The sequence below is a fragment of the Salvelinus sp. IW2-2015 genome, unplaced genomic scaffold (assembly GCF_002910315.2).
Source record: "Salvelinus sp. IW2-2015 unplaced genomic scaffold, ASM291031v2 Un_scaffold2404, whole genome shotgun sequence".
NCBI classification, from domain to species: Eukaryota; Metazoa; Chordata; class Actinopteri; order Salmoniformes; family Salmonidae; genus Salvelinus; species Salvelinus sp. IW2-2015.
This window is the reverse complement of record NW_019943725.1, coordinates 155,725-175,537: the sequence shown is the minus strand read 5'-3', so window position 1 is coordinate 175,537 and position 19,813 is coordinate 155,725. Positions and strand designations below refer to the sequence as shown.

The following is a 19,813-nucleotide window of genomic DNA, read 5'->3' as shown; positions in this document are numbered from 1 at the left end:
GAGGTTAGCATGTCTTGGGGTTATGATATAAAATGCTAACCTCCCCTGTTATTGTAATGTTGAGAGGTTAGCATGTCTTGGGGGTATGATATAAAATGCTAACCTCCCCRGTTATTGTAATGGTGAGAGGTTAGCATGTCTCGGGGGTATGATATAAAATGCTAACCTCCCCTGTTATTATAATGGTGAGTGGTTAGCATGTCTTGGGGGTATGATATTTGTGCATCTGTAACTTTCTCTCTCATCACTATTCATGATTCATTCAGAATTATCCGTAATCATGGTAACATCCACATTAATGTAGAAGTGTTTAGAAACACATTATATTCTTATTTACAATACAAGTGACTCCATAATGACACAATACATTATTTACCATTCATTTCTATTGGGCACAAAATAATCTGAAACTCAACCAAAACAAACAGCAAATGCATCCAACCAGTTTGTAGAGTCACAAGCTTGATGTAATCATTGCATGCTAGAAATATGGGACCAAATACTAAACTTTTTACAACTTTAATACACATATAAGTGAATTTGTCCCAATAATTTTGATCCCCTAAAATGGGAGGACTATGTACAAGAAGTGCTGTAATTTGAAATGGTTCACCCGATTATGGATGAAAATAACCTCAAAGGAAAGCTAACAGTCAGCACTTTAACCTTGTAGTCATTGTACCATTTCAATGGTTACTGTCCCAGTACTTTTGGAGCTCACTGTCTTTGTCCTGTTTTACACATGTAAGTGTAGCTACAAGCCTAGCTACCGTACAGGCCTGTACACTCCCATGCTCAACCAAATAGAATGACTTACCTAGCCTGCCGTCAGCTAGTGCACGATAAACTGAATTATGTCTACTACTCTGCTCTACTTGTAATTGTAAATTTTATGATCTATGTAACTTCTGTGTCTGTGTTTGGTACCAACACCATGTGACTGTGTTTGGTACCAACACCATGTGACTGTGTTTGGTACCAACACCATGTGACTGTGTTTGGTACCAACACCATGTGACTGTGTTTGGTAGTACCAACACCACGTGACTGTGTTTGGTAGTATCAACACCATGTGACTGTGTTTGGTAGTACCAACACCATGTGACTGTGTTTGGTAGTATCAACACCATGTGACTGTGTTTGGTAGTACCAACACCACGTGACTGTGTTTGGTAGTACCAACACCATGTAACTGGTATTGTGTGTGTGATGTGTTGTGGAACTGTGTTCTTATAGCAATGCCTTTGTATAGGGAGATGTAGTGGTGTACCGTTGTTCTGGGAGAAATTGATTTAGTGTTGCCAACAAAACGTTCTGCTTTAATAACTGTAAAGTATAGCACCTGAGATCACGGAGATCTATCCCAAAATTCCCTGTTTTTCCAGAAATCCTGGTTGGAGGAATCTTGATTTCCTGCATATTTCCCTCCTGATTCATGGAATTTTACAACCAGGATTTGGAAAATTTGTGGAAAGTTACCAGAAACAACGTTAGGGAGACGTGACGATGAAGATCGAGTTTAACAGAAGCATTCCAGGTGATTCTGTACATTAAGTACATATGTGAAGGTGATTCTGTACATWGGGTGTATATTCTGTGTCTGGGCAGATCTGGTGTCTTTGTGGTATTGAAACGTGTTCACACTGTTCTCTAAATATTTTTTATTCTGTAAGTGTACAGTTCATCACAAATACACATAAATATATTATTAAAACTGAAAAAAAATCGAGATATGTACATATCCCTGTGATTTGTTATTGTTGGGTATTTCTTCATCGATAGGGACGAAGAGAGGCACAGGGTAGTAACCTATCCAACCAGTTGCATCATTTCAACATCGTCCTTATGCTTCCAAACACCTGTCTGATGCTTCTGTTGCTCAGTATGTATTAACAATAATAATAATAATGTAACGGTATTCGTCGTCTGAAGAAGAGGAATCATCGGACCAAAGCGCAGCGTGGTAAGTGTTCATGCTRGTTTTATTAAAACTGAACACTATAACAAAAATAAACACGTGTCACGTTCGTCATAACGATGAGACCAAGGTGCAGCGTGATTGGATACATTCTTCTTTATTAAACGAAGAAACACTTAAACAAACTAACAAAATAACAAAACGAACGTGAGGCTATAAACAACTAGTGCTGACATGCAACTACACATAGACAACTACCCACCAATACAGATGGGAAAAGGCAACCTAAGTATGGTTCTCAATCAGAGACAACGATAGACAGCTGCCTCTGATTGAGAACCACACCCGGCCAAACACACAGAAATAGAAAACATAGAAAAAGGAACATAGAATGCCCACCCAAATCACACCCTGACCAAACCAAAATAGAGACATAAAAAGCTCTCCACGGTCAGGGCGTGACAAATAATGATAAGAAGAAGAATACATTTAATGTATAACCCTCTTTTCATTAATAAACAATCTCAAAATGCTATAGTAAGTGCATTAAAATATGTCCAACTGCAATGTTCTGTATCACCACAATGCATCTGACCAGAACTAATGCAAAAACCCTTACCCAACCCACGTCATTTCAACGTCAAAATGTGGGTAATATTTGGTTGAGACGTTGAGCAATGAGATTTCAACCTTTATTCACGCACACAAAAAGTTAGGAATTAATATTGTCTGGGAATCTAATCAAAGAAGCAGTCAGGCGGCTGCAGTTCTCTACGACGGAGTTTGGGGATATTTCGGACAATCTGCAATGCTGATGTTGCGGACAATGTATTCATTAATGATATTTTACGGACAAAACTTAAACTATTTTGCTGACATAGCTAGCTAGTGTAAGAAATTGTATAAGATACTGGTAACTTGTTTTAACCACTTCTCAACATAAGCTATAACTTGGCACAACATCCACCCATCCCCCACTATACCCCCACATTTTGTACCTTGTTAAGTAACCACAGACCCACATACTCAACCCTCCCCCATGAATAGGACTCTGTTAAAACAGATGCACATGCATTCTGCTCAAGGATGAGACTTTAAGACAATGAACTGTGGGAAGGGCCAATGGAAACGTCGACATCAGGCCGAACAGGATTACCCACGACCCAGATCGACCAATTGGAAGGCCAGACGACAAGATCAACCTACTTTGCTTGTTGCCTATATAATCTGTATGTACTGTGTAGAGGGCCTCTTTCCCAGACGATTCCATACGAATCAGACAGAAAGGAGCCGTGCTGCACGCTTTGCCTAATATTTTTACACTTGAATAAACCTGCCTTATTATACAATTATCCACCTCGTCCTATGTCTCCACTTGTTCTCCTGTCTCTAGTAAACGTTTTATCAACYCTAGCTATAACGTTAGACTATACATGTTGAGAACGATTAAATGTCATGGTGGTAACGTCGTTAGCATGTCTACTTTGTGACCGCTAATTTAGGTTTTTCATTGAATTCACAACGTGTTATCACTATGATTCTAACCATCTCAAAGCACAACCAACAAAGGACCATGAATGTCTGATTTGTGGTTGAGTTGTCACCTAAATGTGTTATCACTGCACGTTCAACCATTTTAAAAGCAAAACAAAGTTCAAATTGGAAATACAATGTCAGATTCGTTGTATTATATACAACGGATTATTAATGTGTTACCACTGTGCTTCATCTAATAGCAGAACCAAATGACCTGGAATACAGTTGAGATTACATTGAAAGTACATAGTTCAAGTGATTAATGCTGTTGGAGATTCTGCACAGATTATTATAGTAATTGTGAAGATGTCCACTGACCTGAGACCTCTGCATGCTGTCTAGAACATGCACGCTTTCGATGATTGCATAAGAAGTAACCTCAAAATGTTGCCAACAATGTGTTACTCGTTTTAAGGTTGAATAAATCGGCTACCGTTATATTAATAGTAGATTATTAGTTTGCCTTAACTTTAGGTTATTTGCTATTTAACAAAAGTAATAATGAATTGTTTTTGGTTGTCAACGCAACCAAATATCAACATTTGAGGAAGATGTGTCTTTTGTGTCACTGATTTTAGTCTGGCGATGTTTAAAGTGTTTTGATTTAGTCATTATGAAGGATGGGGATTGTTGAAGACGGCTAGTGTACACTGACAACATAATGAAAGTTCTTCTGCTTCTAGGATTGGTGAAGACGGCTAGTGTACACTGACAAAAAAAAAGAAGTGAATGCCAAGAGTGTGCAAAGCTGTCATCAAGGCAAAGGGTGGCTACTTTGAAGAATCTCAAATATAAAATATATTTTGATTTGTTCAACACTCTTTTGGCTATTTTGGTTACTACATGATTCTATATGTGTTATTTCATAGTTTTGATGTCCTCACTATTATTCTAAAATGTAGAAAAAAGGAAAAAATAAAGGAAAACCCTTGAATGAGTAGGTTTCTCCAAACTTTTGACTGGTAATGTATGTATTTCACATGACTGGGAAGGGGTGCAGCCATGGATGGGCCTGGGAGTGCATAGGTCCACACACTGGGGAGCCAGGCCCAGCCAATCAGAATGAGTTTTTCCCCTCAAAAGTGCTTTATTACAGACAGAAATTCTCCTCAATTTCATTGGCTGTCCAGGTGGCTGGTGTCAGACGATCCCGCAGGTGGAGAATTCTCTAAAATGATGTTGGAGGCGGTTTATGGTAGAGAAATTAACATTCAATATTCCTGAAGTCAGCATGCCAATTACATGCTCCCTCAAAACTTGAGACATCTGTGGTGTTGTCTGACAAAACTGTACATTCTAGAGTGGCCTTTAATTGTCCCCAGCACAAGGTGCACCTGTGTAATGATCATGCTGTTTAATCAGCTTCTTGATATGCCACACCTGTCAGGTGAATGGATTATCTTGGCAAAGGAGAAAATGCTCACTAACAAGGATGTAAACAAATTTCTGCACAGAATTTGAGAGAAATAAGCTTTTTTTGTATATGGAACATTTCTGGAATCTTTTATTTCAGCTTATAAAACATGGGACCAACACTTTACATGTTGCGTTTATATACTTTTTCAGTATATATACGAATCCCACACTGCTCATCGTCTGTCTGGAAAGCCTCCGCAAATGAAAACGGATGGTGGACCCCGAATAGGGGCTTCTCCAGCGAGGTCCTTCTCCATAGATCTGGGATCATCAACTTCAGTTGCGGGGAAAGATTTTTTCTTGAGCGGACGGTCATGGGACCGGAACATAATTACAAATAATTTGTAGACTGCAAATTGACCTGCAAGAAGCCCAAACAGATATTATATTTTACTAAAACATAATCATATCAAACCTTGCTTATGTTTGTATACGGTCACATATATCTCTCTATTATGCATGGGAATACTTTGGAACAGATTTCCAAAATTTTAATCACTTGGAGCTGATTTTCTGGTGTTTTTACAGTCTTTTGTGTCCAACAATAAAATAATAATACATAAAACAATTGTTTTTCTTTTGCTCAGCAACCTCTGGGGCGAAATAAAATCACCTGCGGGCCAGATTGTGATCCGCGGGCCGCCAGTTGCGGAACCCTGCCATAGATAGTTCAGAAGGGGGTGTGCGCCTAGACCCTGTCACGTGACCCACGGTCTACATGCGTCTATAAATGCACCTCCATGTAGTATCCTTGTCCTTTCCTAACGAAGGTGCTGTGTCTAATCTACAGAGGATCTACAACTTCTACCAGCAATATGTCAAAAGGTACGTGACGGTTTGTTACAATGTAATCCTTGGATGATGTGATGGAAGTTTGACTGTGGCGGACACGGTGGAAACTAAGTAACTTGTCGTGATTGTTCCCACTGTCAGAGGCGAAGAAAGTTACTGTGGAGTTGCAGCAATGTCCGTCGTATGTAAATGATGGGCTGGCGTTGAGAAATGTACAGCTTGGTTTGTTGCCGTTAATTTGGGGGTTTTCGATCCGTGACACCAACAGGCATGTGGAAACTGGAGTCGTTGATATTTAAAGTCTCTATTCTGCTTTCCATCACCGCGTGTTTTGTAACATGGACTTAATAGAATCGTATCGATACGTTTCACGGCTGTGTGGATAACGGAGTAGGTTAATGTTTGGGTCAATGAGTTTTGCTGTTGCTCAGTCTCTCCCTAGTTGTAACCCCATATTCACACGTAGCCTAAACAGCCGATAGTGGCCGCTATATCGGTGCTACCGTCTGGCACTGATGTACCCAGCCGGTAATACTGGTGTGGACCGGTTCGTACATAACGTCCTCCATTAAGGTTTTAATTAATCCTTTTCTTACTCAAAGGGTCTCTCTCTCAACCTGCGTTTTGACTTTAATACAACTGGGAAGTCGTGAGAAAAAAAACGAGCCCTCTGTTAAAGCTTGTTAGAGTAACCTAAATCATTTCTCTTTTTCATCGAAAACCACACGTTTTGGGCTTAGTGCAACGCGTCAATTCTGGCCTTCATTTTAAGGGTTTCTGCTATCAAATCCTTGCTGCCATTGCCTGCCGTTGTGCCCTTCAGCAAGGTACAGCCCCCCAGGCGCCCTGTGGCAGCCCCCCCCGCACCTCTCCAAAAACTCGTTTTTTTTAGTTTGGTGAAAAGCAGGTGACATCTTTTGGTTTGGACCGCCTGGAAAATTGACCAATGAAGTGATCTTATTATTTTTCTATTTTGACGGCCTGTCATTAAATATAGTTAAGGAGAAAAATGATGCATTTGCAGCCTGAGATGGAGAACGCTTTATGTACGAACCGGTCCACGGAGCACATCAATCCTGGACGACAGGGCAGGTCTAGTGTTGGGTAAAATCTCACTGTACCTGCTAGCCACAATGCTGTAGACAGCTAGAAGTATGCTACAACTTATTGAATTACTGTTCCAAGTGAAACTGCATGTCCTGTAAACTTACACAGCATTCTCACCATGTTGTATATTATTTATTATATTAAGCCTATATAGGCCTACCTAAAGCCAATATAAGGTGCACACTGAAATGAGTTATATATGTACCTGAAATGCAGTAGAGAAACCTGACATCCTGTCCCCATGAAGGTTTGTCATCCCATGGTCTTCTGCCTTTGTAATAGCATCACTATGTCGATCTTTGTATAGTCAGTGGGTTGAGGCCTGAAGGCCAACAGCATGTCTTTCTGTGCTTATCATAGAAAGGGCATTTTACCAGCAGAGATCCAGTAGAAGAGCCCTCCGTTACTTATTTTTTTAGGGCAGATTTATTTGGTATTTCTTGCTTCTAATATAACATCAGCTGTTTTCTTGGGACCAATGGCAATACGGGGTGGGAGAGTTTGTGTTGGGAGGTACAGTTGGAAATACCTAATTACACTTCATCTGTACCTGGTTTGGCATCTGAACACAATTTTGAGGTTTTGTATCCAGTGGTTTCTTTTTACCAGGCTGTTTACCAGGCTGTTATCCAGTTGTCCCCCAAGACTTACTATACCAGGGGATTATTTAACTGACCAGCCAAGCCTGCTCATATTAACTGCCAGTTTGTACATTTGGCATTATAATAACATGGATCTATTTGGCCTTTGTTAGCTTACAATCATTCCATTGTTGAGACGTGAGTCTATGGGCAGTTTTATAGATTTTCCTATATGCCAAAGTAGACCCCATCAAGCCCTTGGCTGTTCTGTCTGGCATTCAGACATTGGTGTCATTGTTTACACTGCCACAGACCATTGGACATCACTCCCTCACAATTTTTTACTTTAATTTAGTCAATATTTTCTAAACTCTTATTCTTCAACTGCATTGTTGGTAAAGGGCTCGTAAGTCAGCGTTTCACAATAAGGTCTACAGCTGTTCTATTCGGTGCATGTGACAAATACACTTTGATTCGTTAGTTTGATGCGCCGAGTTTTGACCGATATCTGGGATTTTCCTTGCCAAAACACCTGATATTTAAAATGTTAGCAGCCTTCTAATACAGTTAAATATTTGCAACACACCAAAAAGTTATTTTGTTGGCATTTACGGATGTCCCCATTACCAGTTAAACATCATCAAAACCTATTTTGTTCACTTACTTGCTGTTTCGTTGTTCATTTGTTCAGTCTCAACCAGGATTTCATCATGCATGTCAAGCAGTGAAGTTTCAGCTCTGTCTCTGTGGCCTCTTCGGTTGTGGGTCCTCTTCGGTTGTGGGTCCTCTTCGGTTGTGGGTCCTCTTCGGTTGTGGGTCCTCTTCGGTTGTGGGTCCTCTTCGGTTGTGGGTCCTCTTCGGTTGTGGGTCCTCTTCGGTTGTGGGTCCTCTTCGGTGCTCACTGTCACTGTCCGTTTCCATCTGGTCCAGCTGTGTCTAACATTTCACGTAAACCCGGCTTCTTGTCTGCATCGAGTAGTGGTCCTTGTACCTAGCATCGAGCATGGTGGCGACACAGTAAAGAGGCTCAGCATGACCATGGAACATCTGCTATAAATGGAGCCCAAACTGAGCTTGTTTCTCAGTATAAGTACCTGGGTGTCTGGATTGATAAAGTTTCCTTTGTAACGAATATATAGGTAATCTGACTAAGCTAAAATCAAGAGTTTTGTGTTATAGAAATAAATCATTCCTTAGTATTAAAAATAAGAGATTATTTAAACACTTCTCCCTGTGTTGGATTTTGGTGATTTATGTTTACATGCATGCGGCACAACCTCTATTTTAAAATCCTTGGACGCCGTCTTCCATTCCCCAATACGTTTTATCACGGGACAATTTTAGGACTCGTTGTAGTCTGTATAAACATGTCAGATGGACCCATGTTTTAAAGAGCTGCGTTCTCTATTTATTTACAAAGCAATCTGACAAACACTATTTAACATCATTAACTAGGATAAGACTCCTAAATTACCAAACCCGTTCACAGGAATGGATAACACTAGAGATCCCTCCAGTCTCCACAGACTTGGGGAAATCTGTTTAGTTTTTTGCCCCTAATTTGTGGACCAACCTGCAGTTACACTGCGGTGCCCCTCAGGCAGTTCACATTATTGATTGAGGACCTCTAAGTAGTTGAATGGGATTGCTTTTATAAACCATTTTATTGTGCTGAATGATATTGTTTTATATGTGTTTAAATCTGTTTTTATTGTAATGTGTACAGGGCTCTCTCGTAAAATAGATTTTTAATCTCAATGTGACTCCCTGTTTAAATCATTTTTTAAAAATGAGTCTGGCCTTACAAAGTATTTTTGGGGAAGGTTTTAAGAGTAGGATTCAAACCATTTGAACCTAATGAAAATGTTATTGCTAAGTTTGTATTAACAAGTTCTGCCCCCCCATCCAGACCAGGCTTTTGTGACATTGGCGACCAATGACAACTATGCCAGAGGAGCCATGGTCCTGGGCAAGTCCCTGAGGAACCACCAAACAACCAGGCAGCTGGTGGTGATGATCGGACCCAAAGTCTCTGATCCCTGCAAGTAAGATCCTCTTTAAAGGACAATGTTTTACAACCAAATCTAAATGGTTTCACTTGTTGAAGAATTTACCCCAACCAGCAATTAATTTCATCATCCTTGTGTGGAACTCTGGGGGGGAACCATGAACAAAATGTCCAAAAACACCCAAATACGTCCTTTCAGAAATGGAAAAGCGTTCAATGTAGTGATGCAGTTCCTTAGATGTTGTGCCCCTGACGTTGCGGATAAAGGAATGGTAATATTCAGTGCGGTACCCCTCCGTCCATTCATCAGGCAACTGCCTAAACTAAGGAAACGTGAGTCAACGAGGGATTGCGGGAGCTTCCACACAGGAAGTTCCAGACACTTGTAGAATCTCTGCCAAGGTGCATTGAAACTGTTCTGGCGGCTGGTGTGGCCCAATGCCCTGTTAAGATACTTTGTTTGTTTCCTTTATTTTTGTTCTGTACCTCCAGCAGTAGGCTAGAGAATGGCATGACTGGGGAAAGGCTTGAGTGGCACAAAATGGTAGAAAATTACAGATAAAGTTTGGAATGACACACTTTTTGCCCTACCGTAAGGAAAAACATTTATTTGTATTTATTTGGAACCGTAATCGGTGATATATTTTGTCAAATCTTTTTCCCTGCATTTGACCATTTGTAACAGTTCTAAGCATATTTTTGTAGGACTTAAGAGTTTTGAAACCAAAATGTAGTATACAATAATATGCATTGTTTAGAAAATGCCAGCAGAGGATGTCTGAGTTGAACTCTCTGACCATGTATATAAAAACCTGTCACTTCCCAATGAAATTTCCCTTAATAACCCTTATAGGTCTAAGCCCATAGATCGCAATATCTACTAAGCTAACATATGGAATTTTAGATGGCCATAAAATCTAATTTAGATGTTTTTATTTTTTGAATTTTAGGACCCCCTATAGGTATATATAGATGGATAGATGTGTATCTCAATTATTTTATGAAACAATGTGTTTGGCCTTTACTGCTGTAGCCCATAGAAATGCTTTAAATGATACATTCATCAATGTCAACTAAGTAAAAAAATAAATAATAATAATAATCATATGGAACAAGGTTTTGAAGTCTGTCCTATATCTGAGAATGTAAGAAAATACATTTAGACTCGTGTTATTTTTGGCACATTTCACCCCGTGCAATTTTTGTAATTTTTACAACCCGGTACTGGGTTACTTACTCCCGTGAAGCGTGTATCGTAGAGCAGAACTGACACCGTAGTGTTCGCTAGTCTCCCCTTTCGATATTGTAGCTCCAACGGTTCGGGCCGGGCAGTTGGTTTTGTGAGAAGACCTCATGGAAACGAGGACGTCCACGACAGKTTTCAGATAACTGCCGTAAACTTCGTAGAGCCAACCAACTGGCACTGATGTGTTCGTGAGTCTCTGTATTGGTGACATTAGTTTGTAGCTCACACAGTTTGGGTTTTACAGGTGATTTTTCTTGTCCAGATCATTGTGTAGAAAGGCCACTTTCACAAACCACAAGTTATGGAACAGGTTCAGACTTTAAATTGGCGGGAAGAGGGGATTGATCTGCAGCCACTACAATACACAGTAAGTCTCGACATTAAAACACTGAGCTATTCAATACTCAAAATGACCTCACCCACGCATCAAACGACTAGGTGCTTCCCTTAACGTCCTCGAGAAGATGCATTATTATGCCCTCAACCTATTACATTGGAGTTGAAGACTTGATCCTATCTATTCCGATGCCAATGTTAATCCTATAACGTTGGAGTTGGAAGAGCTGATCCTAGACCTGTTGGCGGTCATGTTCCGGGGCTTAAACATGCCTCATCTCCCACACCCAGAACTTTCTCACTTCCCCTATGGCCTTCAAACTGATGTCTTGACCTCCGAGCCAGATCCACTGCGTTTCATTTATCCCCTCTAATCAAGGATTGATTTAGACCTGGGACACCAGGTGGCTGCAATTCATTGTCAGATAGAACAGATAACTAGCAGGCTCTGGACCTCGTGTAGGGTAAGATTTGAATACCCCTGCCCTACAAGTTTGGCATCTTAGGCCCCGCCCTGTCCTAGAGGTGTTCCCCTGCTCGCCCTGCCCTAGAGGTGTTCCCCGGCCCCGCCCTACTGCAGTTATTCAGAATGCATTCAACTGTCCACCATATTCACGGTACGTTATGCTGTCTCTGCCTCTTCCTCCTACCACCACCAGGGGAGTGCTTCACAAGATCTTTGACGAGGTACTGTTGGTGGAAGTGTTGGACAGCGGAGATGCAGCTCACCTGGCCCTGATGAAGAGACCTGACCTGGGAGTCACCTTCACCAAGCTACGCTGCTGGACCCTTACACACTATTCCAAATGTGTCTTCATGGACGCAGACACACTGGTGAGACACAGTTGGTGTTGATTTGTACACCCTCCTCCTGGTACGGTATAGTTCACCTGTATGTGTTTGTTGCAGGTGGTACAGAACATAGATGAGTTGTTTGACAGGGAGGAGCTGTCTGCGTCCCCGGACCCCGGCTGGCCAGACTGTTTCAACTCCGGCGTGTTCGTGTTCCGGCCCTCCGACGAGACGTACAGCAAACTGCTCCAGTACTGCGCAGAACACGGCAGCTTCGATGGTACGTGTCTGTTTTTAATGGTTCCTTTTGTTAAGAAATGTAATGTCCATTTTCCATCCCATGACTTTATGTATTTTAATGCTACCTATTGTACTCACTAACCGTTGGCGCTTATGTACATTATGTAGGTCTATCGGAGTAGTGTTTCCATGGTCTGCTGGTAGGTCTTGCAGCATATCGGAGTAGTGTTTCCATGGTCTGCTGGTAGGTCTTGAGGCCTCCGCAGTCTGTTTGTGGTGGCTGGCCTCCGGCAGTCTGCTGCTTGGTGGTGGCTGGCCTCCGCAGTCTGCTGCTTGGTGTGGCTGGTCTCCGGCAGGTCTGCTGCTTGGTGGTGGGCTGGTCTCCGGCAGTCTGCTGCTTGGTGGTGGCTGGTCTCCGGCAGTCTGCTGCTTGGTGGTGGCTGGCCTCCGGCAGTCTGCTGCTTGGTGGTGGCTGGCCTCCGGCAGTCTGCTTGGTGGTGGCTGGCCTCCGGCAGACAGCTAGCCTCTGTCCTCTGGGTACATTGAATTCAATACAAAACCTAGAAGGCTCATGGTTCTCACCCCCTTCCATAGACTTGCACAGTAATTATGATAGGTTGGAGGACGAGCTCTTGCAGCAAAAACTGATGTTTCCCACCCAATCAAAGGATCAGAGAAATGATCTAGTACCCAAAGCATAAGCTACAGCTAGATAGCACTACAGTGTATAAATTGTGGTGAGTAGTTGACTCAGACAATAGTTGAACAGTTTTGAACAAATTAATTTCTTCTAAAATGAAGTGAATTATTTTCAGATTCACTTATCTAGGAAATGCAGCTAGCTAGTTTAGCATACTGAAACGCCCTGCTCAAACAGAGGGATGCTATGTTAGCTAGCTGTCATTGACTATCCAACACAACACTGGAACTCTTCCAAGTCAAGGTAAGCTTTCGGTTTAACWAATTTATTGCCACCGGGGCTAAACTGCTTACTGACCTTACACTGTAATGTTACTGCATGATTGTAGCGGGTTTACTAACGCATTAGTTCTATTAGCTATGTTGACTAGGAATTTACTTTTGCTAATATGGTGACAACTATGTAGGCTGTGTTGTAGCAGATATGGTTTGGCTTGGAAAGTATTTTTTCCACCTGGTCACATACAGCTGGTGTTAATTGAAGTCCACAAGAGAAGAGAAGAGAAGAGGTGAGAGGAGGAGAGCGCATAGATCCGTGAAGGAATACAACTTGGCTGCTATGAAAGTCAACTGTTTACGTATGATCCGGAGTGTCTTCAGGCAGCCCAATCTGTTGTAAAATGTTTAACTTCTTACGGCTGAGATCCCGTTAACGGGATCGACTTGACAACAGCCAGTGAAAGTGCAGGGCGCCAAATTAAAACAACAAATCTCATAATTAAAATTCCTCATACATACAAGTATTTTACACCATTTTAAAGCTAAACTTGTTGTTAATCCCACCAGTGTCCGATTTCAAAAAGGCTTTACGACGAAAGCACACCATCTGATTATGTTAGGTCAATACCTAGTCACAGGAAAACACATTTTTCCAGCAAAAGAGCGGCGTCACAAAAAGCAGAAATGGAGATCAAATTAATCACTAACCTTTGATCTTAATCAGATGACACTCATAGGACTTCATGTTACACAATACATATGTTTTGTTCGATAAAGTTCATATTTATATCCAAAAACCTCCGTTTACATTGGCGCCATGTTCAGAAATGCCTCCAAAATATCCGGAGAAATGTCAGAGAGCCACGTCAAATAACAGAAATACTCATCATAAACTTTGATGAAAGATACATGTTTTACATAGAATTAAAGATACACTTGTTCTTAATGCAACCGCTTTGTCAGATTTCAAAAAGCTTTATGGCAAAACACAATATTCAATAATCTGAAAACAGCGTTCAGCCACAAAAGCAAGCCATACGGTTACCCGCCCAAATTGTGCAGTCAACAAAACTCATAAAAAGCATTATAAATCTTCACTTACCTTTGCTGATCTTTGTCGGAATGCACTCCCAGGACTCCCACAAGAAATGTTTGTTTTTTTCGGTAATGTCCATCATTTATGTCCAAATAGCTATTTTTGACGAGTGTTTGGTATACAAATCCAACATCAGGGAAGCGCGTTCACTAAAACCTGACAATGTCCAAAAGTTATGTAACAGTCCATAGAAACATGTCAAACGATGTATTGAATCAATCATTAGAATGTTTTTAACATAAATCTTGAATAACGTTCCAACCGGAGAATTACAGATGAGCGATGGAACGGAGCTCCCTCATGTGAACGCGCGTGGTCAGCATGGTCACCTCATGGCAGTGGTGACTAATTCTCCTCTCATCCGGCCCCCCTTCACAGTAGAGTCATCAGACAAAGTTCTACAGACTGTTGACATCTAGTGGAAGCCGTAGGAAGTGAAAACTCATCCATATCTCGCTGTGATTTCAATGAGAGCTTGGTTGAAAATCTACCAGCCTCAGAATTTCCACTTCCTGTTTGGATTTTTTCGCAGGCTTTTGCCTGCCATATGAGTTCTGTTATACTCAGACATCATTCAAACAGTTTTAGAAACTTCAGTGTTTTCTATCCAATACTAATAATAATAATATGCATATATTAGCAACTATGACTGAGGAGCCGTTTACTCTGGGCACCCCTGTGCACCTTTCATCCAAGCTACTCAATAATGCCCCTGCAGCCATAAGAAGTTAACCAAGGATTGTTGATTTACCCGTTTATCACATAGTAGAAAAAGTGGAATGAAAACACGAATTCGTCAAGTGCAATCCTATCCCAGTCTGACAGAACTGCTTCCAATTCTGTGACTATGAACCGATGGGAACTTAAGGGCAACTGAACAAAGATCGCTGAAACCATTAGGGAAACAACATGCTGGCTGGAAATGATGCGGATTGTTAGAATAACTTGAAGTGTTGACTTGGAGATGTSTTTTGGTTTGGGCAACTGCATTTATCAAGTGAGTAGAAGTCTGTACTGCAGTCAATCCTCTTATGGCCTCTGAGTAATGTTGCGGACAGAACTAAGACGGTATGAACCCAGTCTTTTGTCATGTACAATTTACGCATCAGACTCATGTTAATGTGTCAGTCCAACCCTGATCTAGGTTACATTTGAGTCAGAAGTTCATCCACAGCCATTTGGCCTTGGTTCAGGGGAACATTTAACACCAAGAGCAGAAAAATGAAACCCCTTGATTTGTTGCTTCCTAAAATCTCTACACTTAGAAGACTTAAAATAACTACAGTCCTCTGATACAACAGTTGGTAGCCAGACCAAAACCTGCAGATGAGAATGTTTTAATGAGCATATCACCGTAGGAATCCAACGGTGACACAATCAGACCAAATGGATCTTAAAGATGAAACCTGCGCTACCAATCACAGTAGGGTTTGGTGTTTTCTGGGTTTGTGGCGACTGACTGCAATCAGCCATAACCAAGATAACAGCTATTAAACCGTTTGTACAAACACCCATTTTAAACCACTGAATCCGACAATTCACTTGAACCTATTTAAATATGCAGCGTTGGTCTTTTAACCTTAAATGCCCTGAATGTTCATCTGTAGCCTACAGATCTTAGAAACCAAGTGGTGCCTTAGTACCAGCACGTTCATCAGCCACGGTGTGATGACTGGGATTTCACGCCGTTTGTGGATCTGGCCAATTTTTTTATTTAACTAGGCAAGTCAGTTTTGAGCAAATGTGTATTTTCAATGACGGCCTATGAACAGTGGGTTAACTGCCTTGTTCAGTGGCAGAACGACAGATTTTTACCTTGTCAGCTTGGGGATTTGATCTTGCAACCGTTTGGTTACAAGTCCAACGCTCTAACCACTAGGCTACCTGCAAATCACCGGTGGTGCATCCTGGGCTTGCAAGCCCAGCGAAAATACTGACCTCTGGCTTCCAGCACACAGCAAGGCAGGTAGATTGGCAGAACACGGGTGAAGAACCTGCCTGTCAGGGTATCCTAGGCTAGTCAGCCCAGCGCATCCAGACAGTCCTTACAGCACTTAGGTCCTCAGGGCTGCCAGGGAGGGCACCAGTAGCCCATCTGTAAACCGCCCATCCAACTACCTCATCCCCATACTTATTTATCTTGCTCCTTTGCACCCCGGTATCTCTACTTGCACATTCATCTTCTGCACATCTATCACACCAGTGTTTAATTGCTAAACTGTTATTATTTAGCTACTATGGCCTATTTATTGCCTTACCTCTAATCTTACCTCATTTGCACACTATAGATGTTCCTATTGTGTTATTGACTATGTTTATCCCATGTGTAACTCTGTCGCACTGCTTTGCTTTATCTTGGCCAGTTCTCAGTTGTAAATGACAAGTTGTCCTCAACTGGCCTACCTGGTTAAATAAATTAAGTGGCACTGTAGACGCAGCAGACTAGTGTGGTAACGTGGTCTGTTTTTACCCATCTACCCCCTCTTCGGAGGACATCTTTTCTTTGGTTTTACAGCTTTCCTGCTACACCATACAGTCTACAGAGACATGGTATGTTTTAATATAATTTCTGAACCTGTGACCAGGAACAAGCTACATACTACTATACCAGAATAAATGATCTAGTGATTGTAGATTTTGCTGTGAGGAGACCGAGATGAGAGGTTTCTCTCTGTTGGTGGCAAGAAGTTTAAGTTAAATTTAAACCGAATCAAGTGTCTTTATGTATAGGTTCATAAACCATGTGGAATTGGTACATCGCACATCTCTTACCATTATATTTTGCAACCTGTATGGTGCAGCTGTCAACATGTTTGTCTTCAAACGAAACTGGTATATTTTTCCATTTATACTAATCCTTTTCAGTCAATTTGTATCTTTAAATATTTGGCCAAACAAGTTCCCTGCCTTTCTCCCTCTAGCGTGGTCTTTGCTGTGACTCACAGGTGACTATCTTTTAGTATTTGGTGTAGGTGATGGTAGAAAGTTGTAGTGGATGATGTGAGTCTGAATCACAGTTCCTTCTCACCATCACTGTGGTGGTGTTGAATGCTTTGACAACTCGCTCAGCCTATAACGGTTAATATACAGTTAGAGGTACAACAGGCTCAGCGGAATGGCTCATCCACCATCTTGGATTGTTTGGGCTGGTATGACACAGGAGGGAACTGGGACAAAACAAACTACCATCACTTATCATCCAAGAACGCAGTCTCTCCATAGCCCACACTAGCTGGTTGGAGGCGCCTGTCCATCTTATCTATTTAATTTCAACGCTTTGTTTAATTTTCCAATCAGACTTGATCCTTGGCCAGTATTCTAGACCACCTGGATTCCCTGTGCTGTTGACTTGCATGCATAAATGGCTTGGCGGTATGCTAACTGGCTAAAGCTGCGGTGTGCTAACTGGCTAAAGCTGCGGTGTGCTAACTGGCTAAAGCTGCGGTGTGCTAACTGGCTAAAGCTGCGGTGTGCTAACTGGCTAAAGCTGCCGGTGTGCTAACTGGCTAAAGCTGCGGTGTGCTAACTGGCTAAAGTTTTTTTAGCGTTGGTCTTTTCATGTTTCACTGTAGCTGTGACTTGCACTTCTCTGACCTTTAGCATTTATGCTCCGGTCCTCCACTACAACTGGAAAACACAGTCGGGGGGGACATTATTGTGCCAGTCAATGTTGGCCTGTCTGTATAGCTCTGGCTAAACAACATTGCACAATAGTTGGTTATGGCAGATCGGAGTGATGAAATGGTTCAGGAGAGAGCAGACTTCAGGTCTTGGGCCGGGGGCGCCTCAATACAATTTCCCCTTCATTACTGCATGCTGTCCAGGTCAGAACTGGTTCTACCCTGAGGCTGTAGCTGGACCTGTGGTTCGGTATCATCTGCTGCCAAGGTACACTGGCAGTGCCCGCAGGGGTAGAGCTGCATTCCTGCTGGCTTCTGCTCAGCCCTTCTAAATGAAGATTCTTGGGCTCATTAACTTCCTGGAACCTCTCTGCTGGAGTAAAGCCCCAAGCGGGGTATCTGGGGTTGTGCTAACAACGGACGGACAGTACAGCCCCTCTGTTTATAATAAACTACAGAAACAAGTGGTTTAGACTAGACACAGCACTACGCTGTTGAACTCAGCCTACAGTCTCCAGCTTAAAGGTCCTCCTGCTAACGTTCTGTGGACAGTAGATGGACCACTAACATGTAGCTAGTGTCTCCTCAACCTCCAGCACAACAGATACATTTTCTCCATCTCGTAATTTGACTGGTGGATTGTGAAACCTTGTATGTAGATTACTCAATGGCCTCTGCATACCTTCTGTGTGTTTGTCATCTCGAGGAAGGTGAGCCTCTTCTGAGAAGGTTGCTCAGCTGTTGGTGTGTCATTTAAAGACTTCCTCGGTCTGTAGTGTGGCGGGATGTATTCCTCGGTCTGTAGTGTGGCGGAATGTATTCCTCGGTCTAGTGTGGCGGAATGTATTCCTCGGTCTGTAGTGTGGCGGAATGTATTCCTCGGTCTGTAGTGTGGCGGGATGTATTCCTCGGTCTGTAGTGTGGCAGAATGTATTCATTAGTCAGATTCCTTTTAAAACGTATTTAACGTTGTAAAATATTTTGCAACAGACTGTTTACTCCAAACAGAAATCCACTCACACAATGACTTCTAACGACCAGAGGAAAACGGGGTCTCCTTAGTGATCTGTACATTGTGATAGCCACACTACATGCTGCCACTGTGATAGCCACACTACATGCTGCCACTGTGATAGCCACACTACATGCTGCCACTGTGATAGCCACACTACATGCTGCCACTGTGATAGCCACACTACATGCTGCCACTGTGATAGCCACACTGCCAGGCTGCCCAGACTGTTTCCTATAAATACATCTCTGGATGGTGACTGACTGTATGGTGACTTAATCATATAGCGATAGACACACTGTCAGCTCAGACATTTTGCTATTTATATCTCTGGATGGCTAAAGCTTCCCAACAATGCAGAAAAAGGGATAGTGGCGGGGGGTAGAAGTGGCGGGGGGTAGAAGTGGCGGGGGGTAGAAGTGGCGGGGGGTAGAAGTGAGACTGGATAGATGGTAAACAGTAACAGCAGCGAATGTGCAGATAGTGTGGGTAGCTATTGGTTAACTATAATGGAGCTATTGGTTAACTAATAATCAACTCCTGTGGCGGTCCTGGGCTGGCGTGGTTACAACTGGTCCGTGGTTGTCAGGTTGTTGAACACTTATTTCATAGTTTTCATGTCTTCACTATTTGAAAATAGTAAAATAAAGAAACCCTGGAATGACTAGGTGTCAACCTATGGCTGTGTATTGGCMGGCTGTGTATTGGCGGGCTGTGTATTGGCGGGCTGTGTATTGGCGGGCTGTGTATTGGCGGGCTGTGTATTGGCGGGCTGTGTACTGGCGGGCTGTGTTGGCTGGCTATTCATATCCTGGACAAGGTACAAAGCGCATGATGATAAATGAAGTACTTCTAGATGGATTAAGTCTTGAACGGCCTCTGCTTCCTCGCGTTTTGAACCACTCATAACCATTATGTTGGGGCGAAATATATTGTGCTTCCTGTGGTGTGTAAATGCTAACAGATGTTTTTCTTCTTTCTCTAGGTGGAGACCAGGGGATCTTGAATGGCTACTTCAGTGACTGGGCAACAGCAGATATATCAAAACACCTCCCCTTCATCTACAACCTCAGCAGCATAGCAATCTACACCTATCTTCCAGCATTCAAACAGTAAGTACTCAGTCTACACCTATCTTCCAGCATTCAAACAGTAAGTACTCAGTCTACACCTACCTTCCAGCATTCAAACAGTA

At 42.2% G+C, this 19,813-nt stretch overlaps 1 protein-coding gene across 2 annotated transcripts in view; it reads left to right on the top strand.

Annotated features, from left to right (window-relative positions):
- The first annotated feature begins 5,561 nt into the window (after window positions 1–5,561).
- The window catches only part of gyg1b (glycogenin 1b), an 18,119-nt gene continuing 3,867 nt past the window's right edge, over window positions 5,562–19,813 (top strand). For both annotated transcript variants that reach the window (XM_024141110.2, XM_024141109.2), the window contains exons 1-5: window positions 5,562–5,695; window positions 9,260–9,395; window positions 11,600–11,774; window positions 11,850–12,012; window positions 19,604–19,730. In XM_024141110.2, coding sequence (XP_023996878.1) covers window positions 5,686–5,695; window positions 9,260–9,395; window positions 11,600–11,774; window positions 11,850–12,012; window positions 19,604–19,730 — 611 coding nt within the window. In that variant the 5' untranslated portion in view covers window positions 5,562–5,685. The remainder of the gene's footprint in view (window positions 5,696–9,259; window positions 9,396–11,599; window positions 11,775–11,849; window positions 12,013–19,603; window positions 19,731–19,813) is intronic.